This window comes from Mauremys reevesii, linkage group 5 (assembly GCF_016161935.1).
Source record: "Mauremys reevesii isolate NIE-2019 linkage group 5, ASM1616193v1, whole genome shotgun sequence".
NCBI classification, from domain to species: Eukaryota; Metazoa; Chordata; order Testudines; family Geoemydidae; genus Mauremys; species Mauremys reevesii.
Window position 1 is genome coordinate 86727372 of NC_052627.1, and position 27222 is coordinate 86754593.

At 43.9% G+C, this 27222-nt stretch overlaps 1 protein-coding gene across 11 annotated transcripts in view; it reads left to right on the forward strand.

Annotated features, from left to right (window-relative positions):
• Positions 1-27222, forward strand: part of DLC1 (DLC1 Rho GTPase activating protein) — a 341009-nt gene that overhangs the window by 73992 nt on the left and 239795 nt on the right. For 6 of the 11 annotated variants that reach the window (XM_039541306.1, XM_039541307.1, XM_039541314.1 and 3 more), the window contains exon 3: positions 2113-2253. In XM_039541306.1, the coding sequence (XP_039397240.1) occupies positions 2113-2253 (141 nt within the window). Of the gene's footprint in view, positions 1-2112; positions 2254-16479; positions 16534-17470; positions 17599-18632; positions 19225-27222 lie in introns of those variants that run through there. The other 5 variants (XR_005599260.1, XM_039541310.1, XM_039541311.1 and 2 more) reach the window with 4 other exon arrangements.

Here is a 27222-nt window from a genome sequence, read left to right on the forward strand (position 1 = left end):
ACCTGGGATTCATCAGCTGCTTCCCAACTGGACTTAAGAGTAGGCATCTGTGCCATATAAATGGACAGATGCTGAGAGAGTGGCGAATCAGGAGGAAAGGGGCAGGTGAGAGCTGGCTGGGAGAGACAGAAAAGAGCAGGTGAGAGCTTCCTGGGACAGAAACAGAGGACAGCTGAAATGGAACGCCACTGGGAAGAACAAAAAGTGAAGGAGGTTGCTGGTGAGGACTGGTCAGAGTTGGGGAGTCCCTGCTGAGTTACAGGCAGGCTTACACAGAGGCCCCTAGGAACAAGGGGAAGAACTAGCCTGATTCAGAGAAGCTGAGCCCAGAACAAGAGGGTTAATGTTAGAGGCTGGATCTCACAGACAGTGAGGCCTGAGTGAATGGAACACTGTGGGAAGCCCTTATGCAGCAGGCCTAAATGGAGGTCTGTGGGAAGCTGAGCCCAGGAGCAAGGGATTGGTCTTGGAGGGAAGTTCCCTGAACAGGGGCATGACTCACAGACGGGGAGCCTTCTCACAGGAGATGTGACTTGGGGCTACTGCAGAAGTGGCATGGGAGAGAAGCGAATCTGGGAAATCACAGGTGGATGGCCTAGAGCAGGTGTTCTCAACCTTTTTCTTTCTGAGCCCCCCACACTCCGCCCCACCCCACAGACACACCCACACACCATGCTATAAAAACTCCACACCCCACCTGTGCCACAACAACTATTTTTCTGCACATAAAATCCAGGGCCAGCGTTAGAGGGTAGCAAGCAAGGCAACTGGGACCCTCACAAAGCTAAGTTGCTCAGGCTTCGGGTGTCAGGGTTCAGGATCCTGGGCTTCAGCCCTCTGTCGCAGGTCTTTGCCTTTCTGCCCTGGGTCTCAGTGAGTCTAAGGCCGGCCTTGCTTGGCAGACCCCCTGAAACCTGCTCACATTGCCCCAGAGGACCCCTGACCCCCGGTTGAGAACTGCTGGCCGAGAGGGTGGAGCCCTGGAATGAGAATAAGAGAATAGATTGGAGATGGACTCTTGGAAAGGAGAGCTGGAAATGGCATCCAGGGAGGTGGCATGGAAAATTGCTGTGAACCTGAAACACATTAGTATACACACCCAAGTGCAGTATAATATGGTGCAGCCCATTTGTCTTAGATGACTGAAAGCTTGATCGTGCACTTCGATACACTAACTCATAGCTCACCTGCATATGTGTGTGTCGAAGAACAGTAACTAATTTTACAAGATAATTCGTGATGATGCTTGCCTTCAGAATGAAAAGCAGCTGTGCCTTTAGAGGGAGACAAAATATGAAATACTGGATTATTAGCATTATTCTGATACTGTACTGTTTACATGTGATCACTGATTTCCTATAAACCTTAGTGCCTATGAGTATTGTGCAAAGTAGCATAAAAATCTTGTTTCCAAAGCAATTATTATGTTTACATTGTCTCGACTAGATGTTACATGGTATTTTTAAAAGGATGTGTTTATTTCCCAATACACTATTTTTGTTACATTCTTAAAATGTAAATATAACCCTTGGCCTAAAAAGTGAAGGCACTTTAACCAAAGACTGCATTTGGCAAATGCATCCCATACTAATTTAATTCCAAAATAACAAGAAGCTGCACCTTTGAATTGCACAAACTGCTAAATGATGATGTCACCTCACCTGTATAATGATTTACATATGTTCACTGAGCTTGCAAATGCTTCCAGAGACAGAAGGTGGGCCCAGAACCCAAGATACACAGGAAACACTAAGCATAAGAAAATAATTCCAGACTTCTGCAACTCTTAGAAGATTTTTTTAACTCTACACCCTCCCATTTAGGGGAATAATAACTTTGATGTTAGTGGTGATTTATAATTTCAGCACAGCAGCTAATGCAAACCACCTTCACTGAGAAGAATGAAAGCGAAAGAGTGCACGTGTAAGGGAGGAGAGAGAACAAGGGGATGTTTGCTGTTACCTTACTGAATTAAAAATATATTGTATTTGGATATGCCTAAATAAACACTTTGTTATTTAGTGTTATTTATGTTATTTAAATAACATAGTAACCTGCATTAAACAGTTCCATATTAATATGTACTAAAGAGATTTGTATCATTTTTGACAGGATTTGGAATCTGACTCTGCAAGTAGAGCAGACATTGTTTCAATAAGTCACTCCGAAACACACTTGCCTCCTGATATACATGCTGCTGACCTAACATCTCCAAGTCCAATGGCTGGCTCTGGAGCTAAACCCAAGGCTGGGGTGAGTTTAGAACAATGTTAATCTTATCATATGTCCTCATTATTGGACAGAACTGATAGAGTTGATGTACCACATGCTATACAGGCTGTAGAGCAGTATACAGTCCCTAAGCAATGTATTGAAAGCTTTGAAATTGTCATAGGTTTCCCTTAGCACGTTTCCTAAAATGCAGGATGCATTCTTAGGGCTTGGCTACACTTGAAAGTTGCAGCGCTGGTGGAGGCTTTCCAGCGCTGCAATTAGTAACCGTCCACACCTGCAAGGCACATCCAGCGCTGCAACTCCCTGGCTGCAGTGCTGGCTGTACACCTGGTCTGGTTGGGGTGTAACGATTGCAGCGCTGGTGATCCAGCGCTGCTCGTCAAGTGTGGACACACACCAGCGCTGTTATTGGCCTCCAGGGTATTAGCAGATATCCCAGAATGCTTTTATAAATTACTCTTTGTTTTGTTATGCAGCCTCTGTTTGTTTTGTTGTGAACTCGGAGCTCTGGAGCTCCATTGATCCTGGAGCTGCTTATAACACAGCTCCTGTTTGCTGTGATCAATCTGTACCTGACTGTGAACAATCAAATGAGATAATGAGGCAGGCAGGGAGTGAGTGTTTGCTTGACAGCGGGGAGTCCGTTTGGATGCAGGCTGTTTGCAATTAAGAGTTAAGACTAAGGGGTCGCGAACATTTTCTGATTTTTCAAGGCAGGAAGCTAAACACACAGTGTTGGCTCAAAAAATCCACTCTCTCTCTCTCCCCCCGCTCCCTGTCACACTACACCACCCCCCTCTTTTGAAAAGCACATTGCTGCCACTTGAACGCTGGGATAGCTGCCCATAATGCATCAGTCTCAACAGCGCTGCAAATGCTGCCACACACCAGCGCTGGTAGCTGTGAGTGGGGCCACACACCAGCGCTGTCCCTACACAGCTGCACGACCAGCGCTGTAACTCCCAGCGCTGCAACTTTCAAGTGTAGCCAAGCCCCCAGATGAACTAGAGGTTTGGTATTTAATCTGGGACTATGTGCTGATAATTGTTTGGCTTTCATGTAAAAAGACAAACCATAATGGAGACACAGTGTTTGACTTTGGAAGATAAGATTAACAGCAGCTGTAAGGAATATCTTTCTGTGGGATTCAGATTCTGATAGCATACGTTTACATAGTGCTTGTAGAAGATCAAGATAGACAAGGGAGCTCACAAATTTGGGTGGCTGTCATCACAGGTCATAACACTATGTGGTGATGCAACATACCTCGTGGTAACAAGATGTCAGCAAGAAGAAATAATGAAGGGGACCCACAGAGAACAAAATTATCTGAAATGATTTCATCTGTGTGTGCAATGTGCAAAGCAATCCTTAGTGTTCCCTGCCCCCATTTCTCCCTAGCTGGAGAATCTGCACTAATGCATATACACACAAGAATGGGAGAGTCTAAGGGAGTGTACCTTGGCTAGTCTCAGATACCTAATCCAATTTCCTGTAATTTAGGTGACTGGCATTTCAGGAGAGGGTTTTTTTTTGCAAAATCCATGTTAAATATTATTTGCCTTTCTCCCCAAAACATGGTGAGGTGAGGTCTTCATTCTCTCTACCCCTCAATGTGAGGGGATCTGCTGAAGGCACAGACTTTCCTTTAGATGACAACAGATGGATAAGGGCCTCAGAGTTGGGACCCATCTTTTCACGTTCAGGTGCTGTTGCAGTTCCACTCATCAGAAAGCCTATGTACCCCAGAAACTCCCAAGCAAGGCACCAGCTCCTTCTGCTCTTCTCATTTCTTCAGATTCTTCTGCCGGGTAAATCCTCATGTCATGAACCAGAGAAGTCTAGGCTTCTCTAAACTCTGTCAGGGCTGGCACAGAACCAACCACAGAATCTGGGCACTTTCACCAACTCTGTGGTAGACCCTTCCACTTCTCCCCACTGCTACACCCAAAGGTAATTGGGCAGGCGGAGAACTTGGGCAAAAACCTAGAAACAAAAAGTGAGCCTGGTCTGAAACAGCAAACTTATATACTTATTTTTACACATATCAATATGTACTGCACTGTAATAGCAAGCTAACTAATGGCTCTTTATTGCTGCAGTTATGAAGGTTCCAATAAACATTTATGTGGATTTAGGATTCTGCGCTTGTGTAAAAATAAATTCCCATGTAATTAATCATTTGAACCAGTGCATAGCTATAGCAAATAGAGGGCTCTGCACTTTGTCAATAATTGTATAAAGCACAACACAAGCTCTTGAGCACAGTTGTTGGGGGATGCAGTCTGAATGTCCCATTTCACCATCCCCTTGTTGAGAAGAGCAAGCATCAAAGACTCTCAACGGTAATAAAAAACAATTTCATTTAGATTTCACTACTAATATTTGGGGGTCTTTGAACAGCTAGCTTTCTGGTCAGCAGTGGTGCCGTGGGATAAACATCACTGGAGCTAGGTATGGTGAAATATTAATTCCCCATTTAAAAGCTTTTGTTCTTTGATGACTTTGGCTCTGAGTTAGTGCTGGATATAGCTAAGTAGTTCTTTTTCTGTGATGTGCATTTTTAATGTGTATTTTTTGCAATGATTCTGTTTTTTCTTTTGCTATGGAATATTTTTAAATATTTTAACACAGTGTATATATAGAGATGTATACTTCATATACATTTACAGAGTTGCAGCAGTCACTTCATATGTAAGATTAATTCTAAGTTTCCATTTTATTCAACTCAATTTTCAAAACCTCCCCTAAGTTTCCCTAAATGAAATCCCTCTTCCTGAAACTTTTCATGCTGCATCTCATTCCAGGGTTGAGGGTTTTTTCCTGAAAAGATTAGTAAATATGATCACACCAAGAGCTGTCAGATACTATGGTGATAGATTAGATAAATAAACAATGGATCCAGTCCCCGGTTATTTTCTCCCACCCCTCGGAAGGAGTACAACCACCAATAGTGCCAACCTCTACCAGGTATGCTCTATCACTGTGGGTCTTGTACTTTCAGGTCGTGCTAGCTGGGCACTGTAGCAGCTAGCAAGCATAGTGCTGATGCATACCATTGCACCAGCTGTCAACTCATTGAGAGATTTGCCCCTCATCCTGCAGCCACGGGTTCTTAAAATCTGTTTTCTTTGAATCCCCTTGGGGGGGGGGCAGAAATCCACCATCTCTCATCCCCACATACCTTTAGCCCCAGTGTTAGTCTAACATCTAAACCACCCCTGACAGGGATATCCACCACTAGATGCTGTTAGCAAGATGCTTAGCTGGCATGCCCCACCCCATACTGCACAGAAAGCAGTTAGAGCCAAGTGTACATGACTCAAAGGAACAATTTGGCATTGGTGTGTAACAAATGTGTCCAACACCAGCTGGTTGAACCTTCCCAGAATAGTCACCAGGGATGTCTATGTGCAGATGGTCTCCCCTGTGAAATCAATGGTGAAACAGCTCGTGCTGGCTGTTCTATCTATGGAAGTGAATGTTGTAATAGTTTGTTTTGTTATGGTAGTGGCTGACAATAGCTTTATTTTATATCTTATTTCCTGCTGTGGAAACTTAGTGAACTCTTTTTAATGGGGGCTATTTAAAGGATTTATTTCCTTCTGGAGTAGTACTATTATAATGCCTTAAGAATTGCAGGTGTTTATTTTTAGTAGGTACTGCTATTTACCAACAGTGTGGAAACAACGAAGTATGGCTACAATTAGTTACTGAAAGGAATGGCCAAAAATAGCAGATATATTTTATGTTTTATAAACTGAACATAAAATGTACCTAAACATTTAACTCTATTAAAGTCTTGCTATGTTTCTAAAATGAGGAAACCAACACATTTAACTATAATATATATTAGAAGCATATAAAACTACTAAAAATATTAGAACTAGGGATTTGGGTGTTGATCAATCACATCAGATTATATGGTCACTCTTTGATAAGAGACAAATCCTGCTCTTAGATACATTCAAGGAACTGACTTCACCAAGGACAGCCTGTATATTCAGAGCAATGCATCAAAGGGAGAATAAGGCAAGGAAGGATGATACAGTGGCACTTCACAGTGCCTGTTTTACTCACAAATATTCCCATTAATTACATGCAGACTATGGATGGCTGTACATTTTCCACTGGAATGAAATTTCAATGAGAAACAGAAAAAAGTTGTTTAAAATATTCGTGAAAAATTTCCAATTAGTCCTAAATAGGATTACTTCCATCAGTAAAGCAAGCAGAACTAGGCCCTCTATGGACTCAGTCTCCAAATGATTGTTTTCCAGAGCTGCAATACTCACTAATTTATAGTACATTCATTTTTCAAAGTAACTTCAACCACCTTGCCTATAACAATGAAATGACCCAGTGCAGTCTTTGCAACCAGTACCACAATGAGATACTTTCAAGGCTGAATCCCCACTCTGGCACTTTGAGTGCAGAAGGTGAAGGCACACAAGGATTTTAAAAATTAATACTTGCAACTCCAGGCTTGTATTACACTCCCAAGGTTACAGCTTTTCTCTGACCTTGGTTTGGTAAATGCTGCCACTACCCAAATGCAAAAATCCCCCTTGGACCCAGGAAGAAGCACTTGGGAATTCCTCCCTGTGGGGTACCCTCAAGCTCTTTCACCCCCACCCACTCCGCTCCGGGGAAGAGCTGAGAAAGAAAACAAAGGAAATTACCTGTTGCCACCAGCTAATTAAACAACATGTGCACAAACTTCTTAGGACACCAAAAATCCAATCCTGTTCTTAAAGGTAAATTTTATTAAAAAGAGAAAGAAAGAAAATACATCTGTAACTTAGGCTTTTGCTAGATTTTTAAAAGAACAATTCCAAAAATAGCTTTCTTGGGGGTTCATCTTAAAGGTTACAAGCAAACAAAAGCATCAGGGGTCAGCACAGAGGAGTCCAGTCAATAAGAAATAACCCTAATTGTGTCTTTTTAGACATTCCCTAATTTTATTTACAGATCTGAGGCTTCAGTTAAGTAGGTTCGAGGTATGAATTGATAATTTATAATCATACCTGGCTTAAAGCTGCTTACAGCATTGCTGCTCCATGTCCCTGCAGCCCAAAGAGAACAACAGACAAAGGGAAAGTTTCTTTCCCCATTTTAAAAAGTTCTAGCCTTCCCATTGGCTCTTTGGTCAGGTGCCCACTTCCTTTTCTTTACCTGGGGGACTTTTAACCCTTTACAGGTAAAGCAAGCAAAGAACAGCTCCAAAAGAGGGATTTTACACCTAACTGGCTGGTTGGGTGTCCATAAAAGGGAGCTACCCCCGCTTCATTTATCACAAATACCTACAGACTTCAGGAGGGCTCCCACTAGGCACAGGGTAATAAAAAAAGGTAATAATTGGAGATATACCAATCTCCTAGAACTGGAAGGGACCTCAAAAGGTCATTGAGTCCAGCCCGCTGCCTTCACTAGCAGGGCTAATTTTTGCCCCAGATCCATAAGTGGCCTCCTCAAGGATTGAACTCACAACCCTGGGTTTAGTAGGCTAATGCTCAAACCACTGAACTATCCCCTCCCACCCTTCTGCAAAGATCTCTTAGCAGAATCAAAGCCTAAGCCTGTGTTATCTGGATGAAGTATTTACAAATTCTTCATTAATCTACATAATAAGATATCAGAAATGTCACTCTAAAACCTAAAATGTCCGAGTTAGTGTGTGGTGATGGAAGCAGCGAGGAGAGCTCTTTTTGTTCAGAATATCACCAAGTTGAATCATCGGTGGGTTTTGCAGCCTGTTACTCTCCATTTTTTAAGTTCTCAGCCATTTTGACTTTACAAATTATATCCGTGCTGTGTATAGCTAAAGTAAGAGATGTATCTATGCTATGCCTTGAGTCCTAGACCATTGTGATATTAGAAGTAACTCAATCACCCTGATTTTACAACTAATTTACAAGATGCAATTTCATTGTATGAGGGAGACTGCACAGATGGTGGATTACTTGGCCTAACTGTCAAACCCATATATCCAAATGCCACTTGCGCAAATGAACACATCTCCCAGCACAACCCCGCATAGACACAAATCAACACAACCACCCATATAACACAAACAGCAATAACCCCAAACACACAGAGCCCCTTATCACAGCACACACCCCTCATTTTCCATCTGCACAACTCCACACAACTCTCTCAGCACAACCCATACAACAAATCAACACAACTATCATAGAATCATAGAACTGTAGTGTTGGAAGGGACCTCAAGAGGTCATCTAGTCCAGCCCCCTGTGCTGAGGCAGGACGAAGTAAACTTAGACTATCCCCGACTGGTGTTTGTCTAAGCTGTTCTTAAAAACCTACAATGGCAAGGATTCCACAACCTCCCTTGGAAGCCAAGTCCAGTGTTTACGATCCTTATAGTTGGAAATATTTTTCCTAACCTAAATCTCTTGCTGCAGACTAAGCCTATACTACATATTCTACCTTCAGTGGACATGGAGAACAATTGATCAACATACTCTTTATAACCACCCTTAATATATTTGACTATGATCAGGTCCCCCCCACCTCAGTCTTTTTTTTCCCCAAGACTAAACATGCCCAGGTTTTTTGTTTTTTTTTCAACCTTTCATCATTTATATTGCTCTCCTCTGAACTGTTTCCAATTTGTCTACATGTTTTCTAAAATGTGGCACCCAGACCTGGACACGATACTGCAGCTGAGGCCTCACCAATGCTGAAGTACAGCAGCACAATTGCCTCTCATGTCTTACATGTGACACTCCTGTTAATACACCCAAGAATAGTAGGGTTTTTTGCAACTGCATCATATTGTTAACTCGTATTCAATTTGTGATCTACTATAACCCCCAGATCCTTTTCAGCAGTACTACTATCTACCCAATTCTTCTCCATTTTTTATTTGTGCATTTGATTTTTCCCCCTTCCTAAATGTAGTAATACTTTGCACTTGTCTTTACTGAATTTCATCTTCTTGATTTCAGACCCATTCTCCAATATGTCAAGATCATTTTGAATTCTAATGCTTTCCTTAAAAGTGCTTGCAACTCCTCCCATCTTGCTGTCATTCACAAATTTTGTAAGGATATTCTCTACTCCATTGTCCAAGTCATTCGTGAAAACATTGAATAGTACTAGACCCCTGTGGGACCACACTTCCCAGTTTGGGAGCAAATTGATAAGTACTCTTTGAATAGGTCTGACTACCAAAAGGAGGCTGCCAGACAACTCTCCAATACCAAATTTTACAGGCTACTTCCCTCAGATCCCACTGAGGAATACACTAAGAAACTGCACCATCTACTCAGGACACTCCCTACACTAACACCGGAACAAATCAACATACCCTTAGAACCCCGACCAGGGTTATTCTATCTACTACCCAAGATCCACAAACCCGGAAATCCTGGACGCCCCATCATCTCTGGCATTGGAACTCTCACTGAAGGACTGTCTGGATATGTGGACTCTCTACTCAGACCCTATGTTACCAGCACTCCCAGCTATCTCCGTGACACCACTGACTTCCTGAGGAAACTACAATGCATTGGTGACCTTCCAGAAAACACCGTCCTAGCCACCATGGATGTAGAGGCTCTCTACACTAACATCCCACACACTGATGGAATACAAGCTGTCAGGAACAGTATCCCTGATGATGCCACAGCACAACTGGTTGCTGAGCTCTGTGCCTTTATCCTCACACACAACTATTTCAAATTTAATGACAATCTATATCTCCAGATCAGTGGCACCGCTATGGGCACCCGCATGGCCCCACAATATGCCAATATTTTTGTGGCCGACCTGGAACAACGCTTCCTCAGCTCCCGTCCACTCACGCCCCTTCTCTACCTACGCTACATTGATGACATCTTCATCATCTGGACCCATGGGAAGGAGACTCTGGAAAAATTCCACCATGATTTCAACAGCTTCCACCCCTCCATCAACCTCAGCCTGGACCTATCTACACGGGAGGTCCACTTCCTAGACACCATGGTGCAAATAAGTGGTGGTCACATTAACACCACCCTATACCGAAAACCTACCGACCGCTATGCCTACCTTCATGCCTCCAGCTTCCATCCCGGGCACACCACAAGATCCATTGTCTACAGCCAAGCACTGAGGTACAACCGTATCTGCTCTAACCCTGCAGACAGAGACCAACACCTAGAAAATCTCCACCAAGCATTCTCAAGACTACAGTACCCACACGAGGAAATAAGGAAACAGATCAACAGAGCCAGATGTGAACCCAGAAACCTCCTACTGCAAGACAAACCCAAGAAAGAAACCAACAGGACTCCACTGGCCATCACATACAGTCCCCAGCTCAAACCCCTCCAACGCATCATCAGGGATCTACAACCCATCTTGGACAATGATCCCACACTTTCACAGGCCTTGGGTGGCAGGCCAGTCCTCGCCCACAGACAACCTGCCAACCTGAAGCATATTCTCACCAACAACTGCACACCGCACAATAGTAACTCTAGCTCAGGAACCAACCCATGCAACAAACCTCGATGCCAACTCTGCCCACATATCTACACCAGCAACACCATCACAGGACCTAACCAGATCAGCCACACCATCACCGGTTCATTCACCTGCACGTCCACCAATGTAATATATGCCAGCAATGCCCCTCTGCTATGTACATCGGCCAAACTGGACAGTCTCTAAGGAAAAGGATAAATGGACACAAATCTGACATTAGGAATGGCAATACACAAAAACCTGTAGGAGAACACTTCAACCTCCCTGGCCACACAATAGCAGATTTTAAGGTAGCCATCTTACAGCAAAAAAACTTTAGGACCAGACTCCAGAGAGAAACTGCTGAGCTCCAATTCATCTGCAAATTTAACACCATCAGCTTAGGACTAAACAAAGACTGTGAATGGCTTGCCAATTACAGAACCAGTTTCTCCTCCCTTGGTTTTCACACCTCAGCTGCTGGAACAGGGCCCCATCCTCCCTGATTGATCTAACCTCGTTATCTCTAGCTTGCTTATGTATACACATCTACCCCTGGAAATTTCCACTGCTTGCATCCGAAGAAGTGGGTATTCACCCACGAAAGCTCATGCTGCAAAACGTCTGTTAGTTTATAAGGTGCCACAGGATTCTTTGCTGCTTCTGCAGAACCAGACTAACACGGCTACCCCTCTGATACTCTTTGAATACAGTCTTTCAACCAGTAATGCACCCATCTTCTAGTAATTTCATCTAGACCATGTTTCCTTAGTTTGCTTATGTGAATGTCATGTGGGGACTGTGTCAAAAGCCCTACTAAAATCAAGACCCCACTAGTCCCCTGTGACCAAGCACTAAGTGACCAGAGTGCTGGCTCAAGCTCTATCTCTATTAGCACCAATTAGGTTCCCCAGAGAAGGCCTGATTGTTCAGAGCTGTGCCTGATTACTAGGCCAGACTGGTTAGGAAGTTAAAGAGCTAATTAGTCCATTAACAGGCAAGTGGCTTAAAAAGAGCACAGGAAGGAAATTCTCAAGAAGGAATGGGGGAGAGACAGAAAGGAGGAGGAGGAGAGTAACTAGAAGAGCCTGAGAAGGTGAGTTTTCTGAATAGAAACACCTCAATCCCCTGCCCAGAAGAAAGCTGGTGCACAGTACAAAGGAGGAGATACATTGATTCATATAGGTGGATGGACTGAGACAGTGTAAATAAAGTACATGCTGGTGTTTACTAGCAAGAAGGTCTCAGAGCGGTTTGTATTTGTGGAAGAGGTGGGGTACAGTAGGCATGCCCCGTCATATCCTCAAACATCACTCTGAAGTTTAGAATGTCTCCTGAGTCAGGATGGAACAGTTGAACTGCAACAAGCATGGTTGAGAGCTTTTTGTTTAGAATACCACCAAGTTCAGTCATCACAGGGCTTCATGATCTGTTACCATCCAATGTAAGTCCTAAGCCATTTTTGTCTTTTTTACACACATGACTCTGCAAATTACAGCCACATGAAAGCACTGGCTTTCAACTACTAGTAAGCATTAAAATTCATAAAACAGATAATGAGAGCTCAAAAACCTATTCAATGTGACATTTTTGTAAATGAACATTTAAACATTCATGAATTTTAATTCATGAACTGTCAAGAAATGTATGCTTCTTCCATGAAAAATAAGCATCCAAGATATATGTATCTTGTAAGACCAGACTTCACTGTTACGCTGCTTGTCACTGTTGCCTTGTACATGAAGAAATAGTTTAAATGGTTCTGCTAAATCCAAGCAAGTCCAATCCTTTCCCAACCAGGGAATTCTTTGGACTTGATAAACAGCTTTCTGTTGTGCTATCAGTTCTCAGTAGTTTAGGACCAAATTTCCAGGTGCATTTAGGCATCAAACAACTGTGTTAGAAGTCACTGTGTTTTTGTTTTTATTTTGCCTTTTTACGATCTTGATATTTTTTAGAAAAAAAGATTGGCAAGAACAATAGAAAGACGTATATATATATTTCATAGTATCACTAATTTTCATACCAGTTGAACAGCTCACTGGACCATGGCCCTTCTAGTGTCCCCATGTTCAAGGGTCAAAAATTCACAGGGGGAATCATTGAGAAAGAAATAGTTTTGAAAAAGTGAAATGTCAGGAGTGCACAATCACACAGAACACGTCTGACAAGTCTCCAGGCAAATCTCTGATTGTGAGCTGTGCCTGCAGGATTTGTGTCACTCTGAAATCATACTATTATTCATTCCAAATCTGACACTACCAGGGTGGTGAGCATGGTATAAATGCTGTAATAAATAGTAACTAAATAGTAATTAAAATGCATTCCAATATATGTTTTCTATTTTTATGCTGATACATTGGGTAAATTCCTGAAGTTTTATTTATCTTTTACTCAGTACTCACTCAGACAGAATTCTCATTGACTAAATAAGGTGGACGATGGGGAGAGAAATGTTTATCATCTTACTTGTTAACTGACTGAAAAGTATGGTCCCTTTAATAATTGAATGAGAGTTTTGACTGATTAGAAGTGGGTAGGGACTTAGGATTTGGCCCAGGAGGACTGGAATAATCATTTCTTCCATCTATCATTTCCACACAAGAATATCTTGGGGGGGGGGGAGACAATTCCATATCAGCTGTCCAGTTGCAATATATCATAACTGTCAATCATGTAGTAGTGAACTACTGCAATCAATTATGTGCTTCTTATATGTATCTCTCCTGAAACCCTTTCCTTTGATTTTTTTTTTACCTTAGTCCCCAAAAGGAATTTGTGCACTATTTGTTTGAATATAACTTCCTGTATTAATTCATCAGGATTTCTAAATGTAATTTTTTTAAGCTGAAGGGAAACGAATGCTCCTAATACTCTGCTGCCTTAATGCTGTGTAATCAGCTGCTTTCTGAAGTATGCAATTCAAAACAAATCTATGAAATCCCCAAATATATGGTAGCTGAGCTCATTTTAATGCAAGAGAAAAATAAACTGTTGCTGAGATTAGGACCAAAAACCCCAACCCAAATTTGACATCTGAGACTTCTACACTTCTTAGGAATAATACATGACTCAGAAGCTTTCAGCTACTGGGAAACAGAAGCTTGTATTTGTGAAAACCAACATGGCAATAGAATGTTTGCTATAAAATATAGGTCCTATATAGCCTATAGGATACACAGACCAAGATTTTACAAAATGAATGCCTAAAGATAGGTTTTTAGGACTTTATTTTGATGCCCAAATAAGTAGCCTGGTGTTCAAAGTGAGTATGCAACAGCTCCTGTTCCCTTTCAGACACTCAGTCTTACCTGAGATGGATGTATGTTTATAAATATATGGATATGTTTATCTGTTTTCCATTTTTCTTTCAAACTATTTTATGACTTGTGTATATGCAAATTTTAAATGTTTTCTTGTTCGTATCACAAATGTTTAGTGATCCACAGAAACAGTAAATAGAGCTGATAGCTTAAAACGGTCTTCCAATAGGATATCAGTTTGGTAGTGATGAAAATTGTGTTATAAAAATGAGCGGTTTAAGACTTTAGTAGTAACAACTGAATTTTAATTATACTTTTTAGTCTGGTAATGTGTTCAGTTTATTTGTACACTGAATGCTGCCATCTACTGCTTAAACCATGAAAGCCATTGATGCTAGTAGGAGGGCATCTGAAGAAAAACAAATTCACTTTACACTTTCAGACATTTATATTGAGCACACCATTCTAAAGTCAGATTTATAGCATTGTATTGTGATTCTAGTCCTGCTTGTCTTACTCACAAATATTCCCATTAATTACATGCAGACTATGGATGGCTGTAAATTTTCCACTGGAATGAAATTTCAAGAGAAACAGAAAAAAGTTGTTTAAAATATTCCTGGAAAAATGTCCAACTAGTCCTAAATAGGATTACTTTCATCAGTAAAGCAAGCAGAATTAGGCCCTCTATGGACTCAATCTCCAAATGATCCTAAACTGAATACCAGGAGCTGAACATTGTGCACATGGAATTCAGAGTTAGCATTTTTTTGTTCAGATCAGACATTTTATTTGTACAGTAATTAATTCCATTGCCACATTACAGAAATCATATTTCTGACTCCAGAGAATGACTCATGGAGTTCTCATGTCTCTGTGCAATAAGGAGGGCTTTATTGACACATTGCTGGTGTAGTTTCACAGTAGTAATCACTGTACTTTGTGTTTTTTCATCTCCCAAACCATATATGCTGGTTTGCAGATGAATTTCAAAATGATACCAATCAGTTCAAACAATAAAATAAACCAAGGCCAAAATGTTCAGATTTCAGGGTGCCTAATGGTAAGCACTTAAATTAGGGATAAATATAGATTTAGGTGCATCTCATCTGCCGTAAGCAGGGTTGTCTGGCTCCAGGAGGGGAAACAAGATTTGCCCCCAGCTATAATTTGACATGTTTATTTGTTACAGATGGACAAAAGTGGGAGGGAGGAGATGATTGAGTATTGCAAAATCTCATCAGTAGAGTTTGCTTTTGCAAAATCAAAGCAAGAGGTAGTTTGCATTTCGCACTCTATTCAGATCTTCGGTGTTTAGGGCTGGGAAGCTGGGCTCTTTTGCCTCACAACTACAATTTAGATTAATGTGGAAGTTTATATTCATGTTTATGGTGTTCAGGTACCTCAGTAATGGGTGTATTAGAAATAGAATGAGAGAGATTGGTTTCTTTTCTACAAAGAGAGCATACTTATATATGTTGGTCTACAAGCTATTTTTTGGATATTGCTACATCCTATCAGGTTGGAAACAGAATTCAAAAAACTTTAGGCCAGATTCACTCCTATGGGTGCAGTGGGGTTGCAATTTGCATCCTGCTGCACCAGAAGGGAATTATTTTTGCCACCTGCTTGAACTGGAGGAGGGCAACTGGGCTTCATAGAGAGAAGCATCTTCTCACTGTCCTGGCCATGCCCTCTGCTATGCCATCCACACCCATATATGGGACTGCACCAGCCAGTTTAATGGCCTCTAGCAGAGCAGAGGTAGCAAATGGTTTGTACTGTTGCTTTTCCACTCCAGGCAGACTTGGTACTGGGTGAATTAATCTCCTCACAAATCATCTTCATATTTATTGGTCTGGTCTTATATCTTGATTTGACAAATATAAACCCTAGAATCAGTGATCTCCTTAGAACAACATGAAATCAAATTCACCCAACATTCTGCTATACAGCATGCATTAAAAATAATTCAGGCTGATTTATTTCACTTAAAACCAGAAAATCCACTGTATTGTTCAATGATTGATAGCAGATGCAGAGGAAGAGTCTTCCAGGGTCCCTATAGTATATATTACCTGTATACAACTTTAACTTCAATTCCATAACTTTCCTCAGTCTGCAGTTTTCTCTTATAGCCCCAGCCTGCAAATAGTTAAATAGGTTTTCTTACATTTGCAGGATCAAGGCCTTACATAACCACCAAGAAACTCAGTCGGCATAAATAGTAATGGGGACACAGGATGTTCCTGCCTGGTGTCAAATTGCAGTGGGGGAAAATATTCTATATCATATGATTATACCTGAACTATCAAACACATTCACTCACACCAGTATTCCTGATAGGTAAACCTAGCCTCGAAGCTCAATAACAAAATCCCAAGCTCCAGATGTCCCTGATGAGAGATGGCCTATTCAGTCTTCTTTAAGCTGCCTTTTCCTGCTTTAAAATTGCTCACCAACTTGCATTGCGTGACGTTAATTTGTCTCCTTCTCTCACTTGTTTATAGGAGAGATTTTTGGAGTGGGAACCAAGACCGAGGACAGGGCTAAAGCAGTGAAATGTGAGGAATTTAAATCTCCCATTGGTGATGGTATAATATTACTTCATTTAACAACAGATTTACTTGAATGCCCATATCAATCTATGGGAACAGTACAGTGCTTGTGCACCTCTAGGTTTTGGCCATTCCTTCTTCCCAGAAATATTTTGCAGTAAGTGGAAAAATAGTCTATGATTTTTACTTATTTGCTGAATACAAATATCCTAATTGAAGCAAGACCACTTGGAGGCAAGAGGCAAAGTGTAAAAGGCATGGAAACTTTATAGTTATTCACATGTTGAATTTTGGTTTCAGTCGATACAATTGGAGTGGGGGGGAGTTTCTGTAGGTGTCTCAGGCCTGGTCTACACTAAGGGCGGGGGTCGAACTAGGGTACGCAAGTTCAGCTACGCGAATAGCGTAGCTGAACTCGAAGTACCCTAGTTCGAACTACTTACCCATCCAGATGCCGCGAGATCGAAGTCCGTGGCTCCAAGGTCGACTCCGCCACCGCCGTTTGCAGTGGTGGAGTTCCGGAGTCGACTGGAGTGCGCGGGGAGTTCGAACTATCATGTCTAGATTAGACGCGATAGTTCGAACTCCGAGAAGTCGAACTCACTGCGTCGACCCGCGCGGTAAGTATAGACATACCCTCAGTATCATGAACGTTACACCAATTGGGTCTTCAGAGCTGAACTATAAGCCAACCTACATGCCCATGAAGAAGAATAAGGGGGCCTATAAAGAGCCCCTCACTCCTATTTGTGGGCTACCCACCTGTGGAGTCACAATGTATCAGAAGAGCAATCATCCTAGGGCCACTATACCCGTTTCCACATAGGCAGGGGGAGTGGGTAGACATGGAGTGGGAAGAGCTGTAGCTGAGCTGGCAGGGTAAGGGAAGTAATCTGCCAGAGAAAGGGCTGGTCCATCTTACTTCCTCTGTCATTAATTGCAGAAAATCTTAACGGAGGCCATCAGAAGTTTACCAAACAAGTGTAAACCCCAAAATGCAAGTATATGAAAAGATAGTTAACTCATCATCCATTGACTAATAGGTAACAACCATACCCTTGTCATACATACAATACAGCATTTTAGGCTTCATCTCAGGGTCGCACTATAAATGAAAGCCACATGTCCCTCGATGCCAAATGAATTTCTAGTGCCTAGAAAAATTGTTGATGAAATTGGCGCCACTTATTTATTTTGCTTTATTTTGCCTGGCATACTTTAGCTGTACTATGATATTGTGACACCAGCCTGCTAAGCAACTTGAGTCCAAAATAAATGTGGTGTTTCCAAGCTTCTGCAGGAAAAATGAGTTGTTTGGTGGATTCGTCCTGAATCTCAAAGTTCCCAAATGAACTAAATAGAAGATGACTAACATTCACAAAACTTCAGGGAATAGGAAGGGGCAGGGCAAAAGAGTGTGTATTATTTCTAAAGCTTCTCTGTCATTATTTCCAATGGGAAAGGAACCAAAGATTCCCCTCCCAGACAGCATTATTTTTCTATCTGGCATTGTAAGGGTAGATAAGTAGATCTGGAAAAAAAATACAAAATCTCAAATATTAAGAAAATCCCAGTTGAAGTGTTAACACTTCTGTGCCGGTGAATGGCTAATCTGTGACCAAGCAGTAAGTTCAGTTAACTGTCATGGACACAAGCATCTTCTTACTGATTTTATGGTTTATTATTTGTTTTACAATAGTGCCTAGGGACCAACCGGGAACAGGACTCCATTGTGCTAGGCACTGTACAAACATAGCAGTAGATAATGCTTAACTGGGAAAAAAGTCAACTTTGAATATTGATTTGAGGTAAACTTAAAACCTAGTGTTAGGGATCCACAGCGGAACTCAAACCCAGATCATCGCCCTCAGCTGATTCAGCTAGTGAATCTGGCCTCTTGACTGGCTGATTGGCAGGCACATTCTTAAACCCTACAGCAGCCCTGGGTCTCTAGCTGCTCACCAGTGTTCCACGCCTGCAACTGTGTTTCTGGTCCTGCCCTCAGCTTCTTCCTTTCTCCTGCTCCTTGTTCCTGGCTCCCACCCCTGGTTTCCATTCCTGGATCCTGCCCCTGCTCTGACTGATACTCCCGCTTTGACCCTCAGCTCCTGATTCCTGGCTGTCAGCTCTGGCTTGCTCCATGGACTTGGTAACTTAGTTCCTGATTTGGGCTCTGGCCACTATGCCTGCTCACCTGTGCTCCATCCACTAAGTCAGCTTCCCACCCTGACCATTAGACAAGACAACCCATAGCCCAGTCCTTAACAGTTTGAGTAGCCCTCCAAAACTGAAGAGAAGACGACGCAGAGAAAGAGTGAGAGGGGGCAGTGGGCGGAGTCACCTCTAGGGTGGCCTTTCTATAGCTGACCTGCTGGGTGCCATACAGACTGTGCAAGGGCAGGTTGGCACGCTGTAGGCCCAGTGTGCAATTCTTCAGGCCCCAGCCTCTCTGTCATTATTTCAAGTGGTAAAGGAACCAAAGATTCCCCTCCCAGACAGATTTGATGGGGATCACAGGACCTTTAAAGAATTCCTGAACCCATGCTACCATTTGTTCCAGATGAGGTCACAAATTTATCCCATCAACAGAGCCAAGGCGGGCCTAGTCATCTCTCCGATCGGGAGACTGGTGCTACCCTGGGCATCGCCTTGCAGCAGCAACCTAGTCTGCTCTTGGGCAAGTTAAAGAACTTTATGCAGGCCATGGCAGACATCTTCAACCACTGAAACCAAACACACTCAGAGTCAGTGCTTCAGGCCCTGATACAAGGTCACCAGATGATTACCAGCAATGCTGCAGAACAGTGTTGCCACGCAGAGGATACAGAATGGAATGGGACCACACAAGACCACCATTTCCAGTTTGGTTTGAGTGATGAATGAACTGGACCAGACAGAAATCTCAGCCAGTTTGGGTGCCCTGATCGACCTTAGCATAGGAGTGGATAGCTCAGTATGGGAGCAGCATCAGGAAAATAAGGCAGTGCCCTGATCTTATTCAGGTTCAGTCAAACCTTCTTGAACCTAGCCCCCTGCTGAACTCCTGCAACAACTATAGCCCATGCAACTCAGCATTGTCCAGCCCCACCTTTCTGATGCCAAAATGAACCAATGCTGCCTTTTCTGGGTCGGAGTGGGTCACTATGCCTCAGGTTGCTCAGTAAAATATGGTGTTTCCCAGCCAGGAAACACCATGACCAGACTCTGAATGAGGGTACCAGATGGAGACAGTGTAACGCCCCTCATTCTAACTTACAACCCTGGCACCACTTCACAGGCACCCTGTTAGTGTTGACTCTTCACCCTACTCACCTTCAGCTCCTGCTCTGCTTAAGACATCTGGCCACAGTGGGAGTCTACCTGGAAGCCATAGTGGCCTTTGGAGCATCTAGTAACTTTATGGACCTAAAATTTGGGACCATCATATTCCAACACGGGTCAAGCCCATCCTGGACCATATTGAAGTGGTTGACAGCTGCCTCCTATCTTCCAGCCCTGCTGGTGAGAAACAGCTCCTCTAGAAGTTGCCACCATCCAGGACCACCAGAAGACCTTAAAGTTTGGCCTTGTCCATTCCTCCAGCTTCCCAGTTATTTTCTGCATCACTTGGCTAATGCCAATGACCCTTACATCTACTGGAGCTCTGGCACAATCAAGTTCACTTTCCTGCACTGCAGTGAGTCATGCCACCTCAACCTCAGTCTGGGGGGGAAAGTTACCCCTTTCTTGTACCCATTTAAGTCTTCTCTCTAAGACAGACTAAGGTAGGGAGGTCAGGAGTGGCCTTTCTAGCACCATCCACACTCCCTCCTACTCCCCACACCCCAGCAACTACTATGGCTATACTTGCAAAATACCAGGGTTTGTCTGACATTTTTGACAAAGGGAAGGCTGATATTTTGCCACCTCATCAGCCCTATGACTAAGCAAAGGGATCGTTCCTCTCCTCCAGTCCCCAGCCGGGGCTCCAATTTTCTTGGTCACCAAGGACAGTTCCCTATCTCTGTGTATTGACTATCAAATTCTAAATAAGACAACCATCCAAAACTGGTACTCTTTACCTCTTACCAACAAAGTTTTTAAAAGGCTCTGCCTCACGAAGATCTTCACCAAACTTGACCTATGTTAGGACAGGTCTACACTAAGGGCGGGGGTCGAACTAGGGTATGCAAGTTCAGCTATGTGAATAGCGTAGCTGAATTCGAAGTACCCTAGTTCGAACTACTCACCCGTCCAGATGCCGCGGAATCGAAGTCCGCGGCTCCAAGGTCGACTCCGCCACCGCCGTTTGCAGTGGTGGAGTACCGGAGTCGACCGCGGCGCTTCCGGAGTTCGAACTATCGCGTCCAGATTAGACGCGATAGTTCGAACTCCAAGAAGTCGAACTCACCGCGTCGACCCAGCTGGTAAGTGTAGACTAGCCCTAAGGATCTAAATCTTATTCAGGTTAGGGAGGGAGACAAGTGGAAAACCATATTCTGCTCCCTCTTTGAGCATTTTGATTACACAGCTACCTCCTGATACTTGCTGTTTCTTTGAATGACTAAAACACATGTGAAGGGCTTGTGCAGAAGAGCTAGAATTCCACCCATTAGTTTAACAGCAAGAGCACAGAAAGCTTCTATGACAAACCAGAAAATCCCAATCAAACTTCAGCAACACTGCTATGAAGGAATGTTCTGGGTCTGGCTCTCATTAGCCCTGGGCTGAGTTTGCTGATTGGCGGTATTGTAGGTAGTGATGCAGTTTGTCTCCATGTAGAACTCTGCCAATGAAGTAAACAAAACAAGTTAATGTACGCCAAGTAAAACTTTACCTGTACATCAAATAAAAATGTAAGCCTATGTTACAATTTACATAAAAACAGTATTAAGAGACAATTGTTTCTTCCATTAGAATCAATGAGAGAAGACTCTCACCATCTAGGTTAATTGAACTTTCTATTTGATCCCATGACAATCACAATTTCCACATAATTACTGGGGTTTATTTTAAGGTATTTTCCCCTTTAAATATGGTATTCATTTTTTAAAAATCAGTGTCTGATACAAGGCTGTTTGATTCTGCAGTTTTTGAAAAATCAGTGGCATTTTCCTTACATGGCAATATATTATGATGTAAAACATTTTGGTGAAATAAGCCATAGGGATTGGAATTAACCATGACCTACCACCTTAAGATCAATACTTATTTAACCCATTTGTTCTCCTTTCTCATCATTTCTATTCACTAGTAAGATTTAGTGGGATCCTCTCTTCTATAGACTATGGTGGTTAGCTGGAATTCCTATGAAGCTTTCACTTTTTTCCCTCTAGGTTACTTAATTTTGCTTTACTGGTGTCAGTTGTCACTATAATAGTTTAACTCTCTTTTCAACACTTGCTACAGAAATCTTGCATTATCACAGTTGGAATATAGAATTTTCTTTGTCTGCATGGCGGGAGGGATAGCTCCAGGGTTTGAGAACTGGCCTGCTAAACCCAGCATTATGAGTTCAGCCCTTGAGGGGGCCATTTGGGGCAAAAAAAATAGTTAGGGATTGGTCCTGCTTTGAGCAAGAGGTTGGACTAGATGATCTCCTGAGGTCCCTTCCAACCCTGATAATCTATATTCTATGAAATCCACATATTATACCTTTCATTTCTTACATCTAAGGGCTCAGTTCTGCTTCCCAGTACAGAACTGTTGCCACATACAAAAAAGGAGAAGATAGTACATTCCCAAGGTACTTTATTTGGTCATCTGTGTCTTGTTTCAAAGGGCAGAAATTGAAAGCATGACAATATTGTCACAGGGTTTACTACTGACCACTGTGGCACCTCCTTATGGCTATATCTGGTGATTAGCTTTCAACCACTCTGACAGCTCCTCCTCCATCTGCTCGCTCCATAGCCCCCTCCCTCCCACCCTGAACTTGGGCAAAGGGCCATATCATGAAGAGAAAGTAATCCATGTCACTATAGCCCTCTCTTCCGGGGTATCAGAGTTCCACTGAACAAACTGTCTCAGGTCATCTTCTGATGCACTGCCCAGACTGTGCCACTTTCCCAGTGGCTAGCAGGCCAGCCCACATAGGTCATCCCACTACTCTGTATTCCAACCCAGGAACCCTATGCCCAGCAGCCACGACCTGCTCAAGCTCCAACCCTATTGCTGTTTCTCTGGACTCTTTCCTATCTCTCATCTCTAACTTCTGACCCACCTCTGGGTTACCACTGGAGCTTCCTCTGCTTCTTGTGACTTCTTCCTTCTCTTGGCTTCTTGCCAGAGTCTGTAGTCCAGTGCAGGATCCCAAGGCTCACTCTCCCCTTAGAATTCCTCCATATACCTAGACAACTCCCCTCCTTTCTAAGGAGTGACTGCAGACAGGGGCGCCAGAATGGGGGGGCCATGGCCCCATGGCCTCATCAGTTTTAAAAGTGGGAAGGCTATTATCAACCATAAGGGTGAATGATGGTGGGGGTGGGAGGAGGTGGACAGGAGCGAGTGGGGGACAGGGCCTTGGGGGAAGAGGTGGGGTGGGGGTAGGGGCTCAGAGAAAAGGCATCATGAGGTCAGGGCCTCAGGGGAAGGGGCAGTGTGGCCATGGTTTGGGCACCAGTGCCCCTCCCCCTTTTAGAGAGCTTCTGTCACTCCTGACTACAGAGCTCCTCCCTGCAACCCCCTTTCTACCACCAACTTCCTCTCTTTTTAAGCATATCCCAGCTCCTCCCCCAGCTGGGCTTCATTAGCCATTAGGCCTTACCAGTTCTTGGCTCCCTTCCAGGTTCAGCCTATAGGTTAATTGGCCTATTTTACCTGTACAGGCCTTGCGTGTGGTGGGCACCCCATCACAAAGATAAAAATACTTTAAACACAGATTGGGATACTTCTCAGTGTTACTGAATGAATCCAAGCTGGACAGGACTGGTTAGATGAGTGTTGACTTGTGGAGGAAAAACTAGAATATTTTACAAGGACTGAATTGATTTCTGACATCTATTGAATATAGCATTTCTTCTCACTGGAAACAAGACAGAAGTTCAATAGATTTCTTTATGTAAAATTTTACTGATCTATTCATGTACAAACATTTTGGGGAATTATTCATTTGTACATATGGATCAGAGCGAATTAATCTCTGGTAGACACAAATTTGCATATCTTCTATAGAAGTCTTTTATAGGGCTACATCCCAGCATAGTTCCTGTTTAGTACTAGATGCCTCCTTCGTGTTTCACTTCTTATAGAGACATAATTTCAGGCAGAATTGTCAAAGCCAAGCATTATTGGGAAATTCCTTTAACAGAAAAGCCTGATGTCTCTTGCGGAAACATCTTGCTACTTCATCTTTCTGTTGAAAGATGCATTACACCAGTTATTACCATTAACACAATGTACTCTTCTTATAACTCTGACATTGAGAGGAAATCATTATGGATGCTATTATCAGGTGAAATTCACCCTGTGCAGAGGGCTAGCACAAGGTCTACGAACCAGTAAGCTCTCTCTCAGAGTAGGGCTTAAAGTGGAACTTGGTGAATAGCCCTTGTGCTTGCCCCTACACAGGAATAAAATTCATCCATAATGAAGAGCATGAAAATAGAAACCTTGTAATGAACCTGCTGGCTCTTTACTGGGCATTGTGTTAACCCCCAGTTCAGCATCTGGCTATCAGGGGATTTCATAACCTCCAGAGAACAAGAAAAGCAAGTAGCATCAGAGATCAAAGGGGGCTTTGTATGAGCAGTAGCTGCAGAGGGAAGGCTAGATTGCAGGAGCAGGAGGGTCTGAGAGCTGGGCAGAGACTCAGGGTACGTCTACACTACACGATTATTCCGATTTTACAGAAACCGGTTTTGTAAAACAGATTGTATAAAGTCAAGTGCGGTCACACAACGCACATTAATTCAGCGGTGTGCGTCCATGGTCCGAGGCTAGCGTCGATTTCCGGAGCGTTGCACTGTGGGTAGCTATCCCGTAGCTATCCCATAGTTCCCGCAGTCTCCCCCATCCCTTGGAATTCTGGGTTGAGGTACCAGTGCCTGATGGGGCAAAAATCATTGTAGCGGGTGGTTCTGGGTACAGCCTCACCCCTCCCTCCTTGAAAGCAGCAGACAACCGTTTCGTGCCTTTTTTCCTGGGTGAACTGAGCAGACGCCATAGCACAGCAAGCATGGACCCTGCTCAGCTCAATACTGCAATCTTGGACGTTGTAAACACCTCGCGCATTCTCGTGCAGTCTATGCTGAACCAGGACCTGCAAAGCCAGGCGAGGAGGAGGCGGCTACGGCAGCGCAGCGATGAGAGTGATGAGGACATGGACACAGAATTCTCTCAAACCGCGGGCCCCTGCGCTTTGGAGATCCTGCTGGTAATGGGGCAGGTTCTAGCCATTGAACGCTGATTTTGGGCCCGGGAAACAAGCACAGACTGGTGGGACCGCATAGTTTTGCAGGTGTGGGACGATTCGCAGTGGCTGCGAAACTTTCGCATGCGTAAGGGCACTTTCATGGAACTTTGTGACTTGCTTTCCCCTGCCCTGAAACGCCAGAATACCAAGATGAGAGCAGCCCTCACAGTGGAGAAGTGAGTGACAATAGCCCTCTGGAAGCTTGCAATGCCAGACAGCTACCGGTCAGTCGGGAATCAATTTGGAGTGGGCAAATCAACTGTGGGGGCTGCTGTGATGCAAGTAGCCAAAGCAATCATTAAGCTGCTGCTACGAAAGGTTGTGACTCTGGGAAACGTGCAGGCCATAGTGGATGGCTTTGCTGCAATGGGATTCCCTAACTGCAGGGGGGCGATAGATGGAACCCATATCCCTATCTTGGCACCGGAGCACCAGGGCACCCAGTACGTAAACCGCAAGGGGTACTTTTCAATGGTGCTGCAAGCACTGGTGGATCACAAGGGACGTTTCACCAACATCCACCTGGGATGGCCAGGAAGGGTTCATGATGCTCCCGTCTTCAGAAGCACTACTCTGTTTAAACGGCTGCAGCAAGGGAATTACTTCCCAGACCAGAAAATAACAGTTGGGGATGTTGAAATGCCTGTCGTTATCCTGGGGGACCCAGCCCACCCCTTGATGCCATGGCTCATGAAGCCATACACAGGCAGCCTGGACAGTGGTCAGGATCTGTTCAGCTACAGGCTGAGCAAGTGCAGAATGGTGGTAGAATGTGCATTTGGCCGTTTAAAGGCGCGCTGGCGCACATTACTGACTCGCTCAGACCTCAGCCAAACCAATGTCCCCTTTGTTATTGCTGCTTGCTGTGTTCTCCACAATCTCTGTGAGAGTAAGGGGGAGACCTTTATGGCGGGGTGAGAGGCTGAGGCAAATCACCTGGCCGCTGATTACGCGCAGCCAGACACCAGGGAGATTAGAAGAGCACACCAGGAAGCGGTGCGCATCAGAGAAGCTTTGAAAACGAGCTTCATCACTGGCCAGGGTAGGGTGTGACTGCTGTGTTTGTTTCCCCTTGATGAACCCCCACCCCCCTTGATTGACTCATTCCCTGTAAGCAACCCACCCTCCCCCTTCGATTACAGCTTGCTTAAGGAAATAAAGTCACTATCATTTAAAAATCATGTATTCTTTATTAATTCATTATAAAAAGAGGGAGAGAACTGAGAAGGTAGCCCGGGTGTGCTTTGGGAGGAGCATAGGAGGGAAGGAAAAGGCCACTAAAAAAATTTCACATTAATGACAGCCTTTTGGTTGGGCTGTCCACGGGGGTGGAGTGGGCGGGTGCACGGCGCCTCCCCCCACGCGTTCTTACACGTCTGGGTGAGGAGGATGTGGAACATGGTGAGGGTGGTTATACAGGGGCTGCAGCGGCACTCTGTGATCCTGCTGCCGTTCCTGAAGCTCCACCAGATGCCGGAGCATGTCAGTTTGATCACGCAGCAGCCCCAGAGTTGCATCCCGCCACCGCTGATCTTCGTGCCGCCACCTCTCATCTCGAGCATCTCTCCTCTCATCTCGAGCGTCTCTCCTGTCCTCACGTTCGTCCCTCCTATCCTCACGTTGGTCCCTCCTGTCCTCACGGTCACTGGCATCTTTCCTGTACTTTGCTACCACGTCCTTCCACTCATTCAGATGAGTTCTTTCATGGCGGGTCACTTCCATGATTTCGGAAAACATTTCTTATCGCATCTTTTTTTTCCACCACCTTATCTGAGATAGCCTTCAGGACGGAGTAGGGATGCTTGAAAAATTTGCAGCTGCATGAGGGAGGGGAAAAAAGGGAGAGAAGTATTTAAAAAGATACATTTTACAGAACAATGGTTATACTCTTTCACAGTGAACAGCACTATTCACCTTACATAGCACATGTGATTTCACTACAAGGTCGCATTTTGCATCTTAATATTAAGTGCCTGCAGCTCTGGTGTTACAGATCTCACAGATGCAGGTATGGGCATCAGAATTCAACTTGCATGCGGCCATGGTAAGCCACTGTCTTTCGGCTTCTGCAGCCTTCATATATACAGTGCTTTACCCCTTTCCCCCCCCCACCGCATGGCTGGTATCATGAAAGCTCACTGCTAATCACCCCCCTTCCCCCCACCCCCAACCGCGTGGCTAGTAGCTGGGAAGATCCCTGCTAGCCAAACGCGAAAAAGCTCAGCACTATTTCACTCCTCCCCTCCCCCCGCTTGGCTACGTGCAAGGAAGGAATTTTTTTAAGCAGCAGGCCACGAACCCAG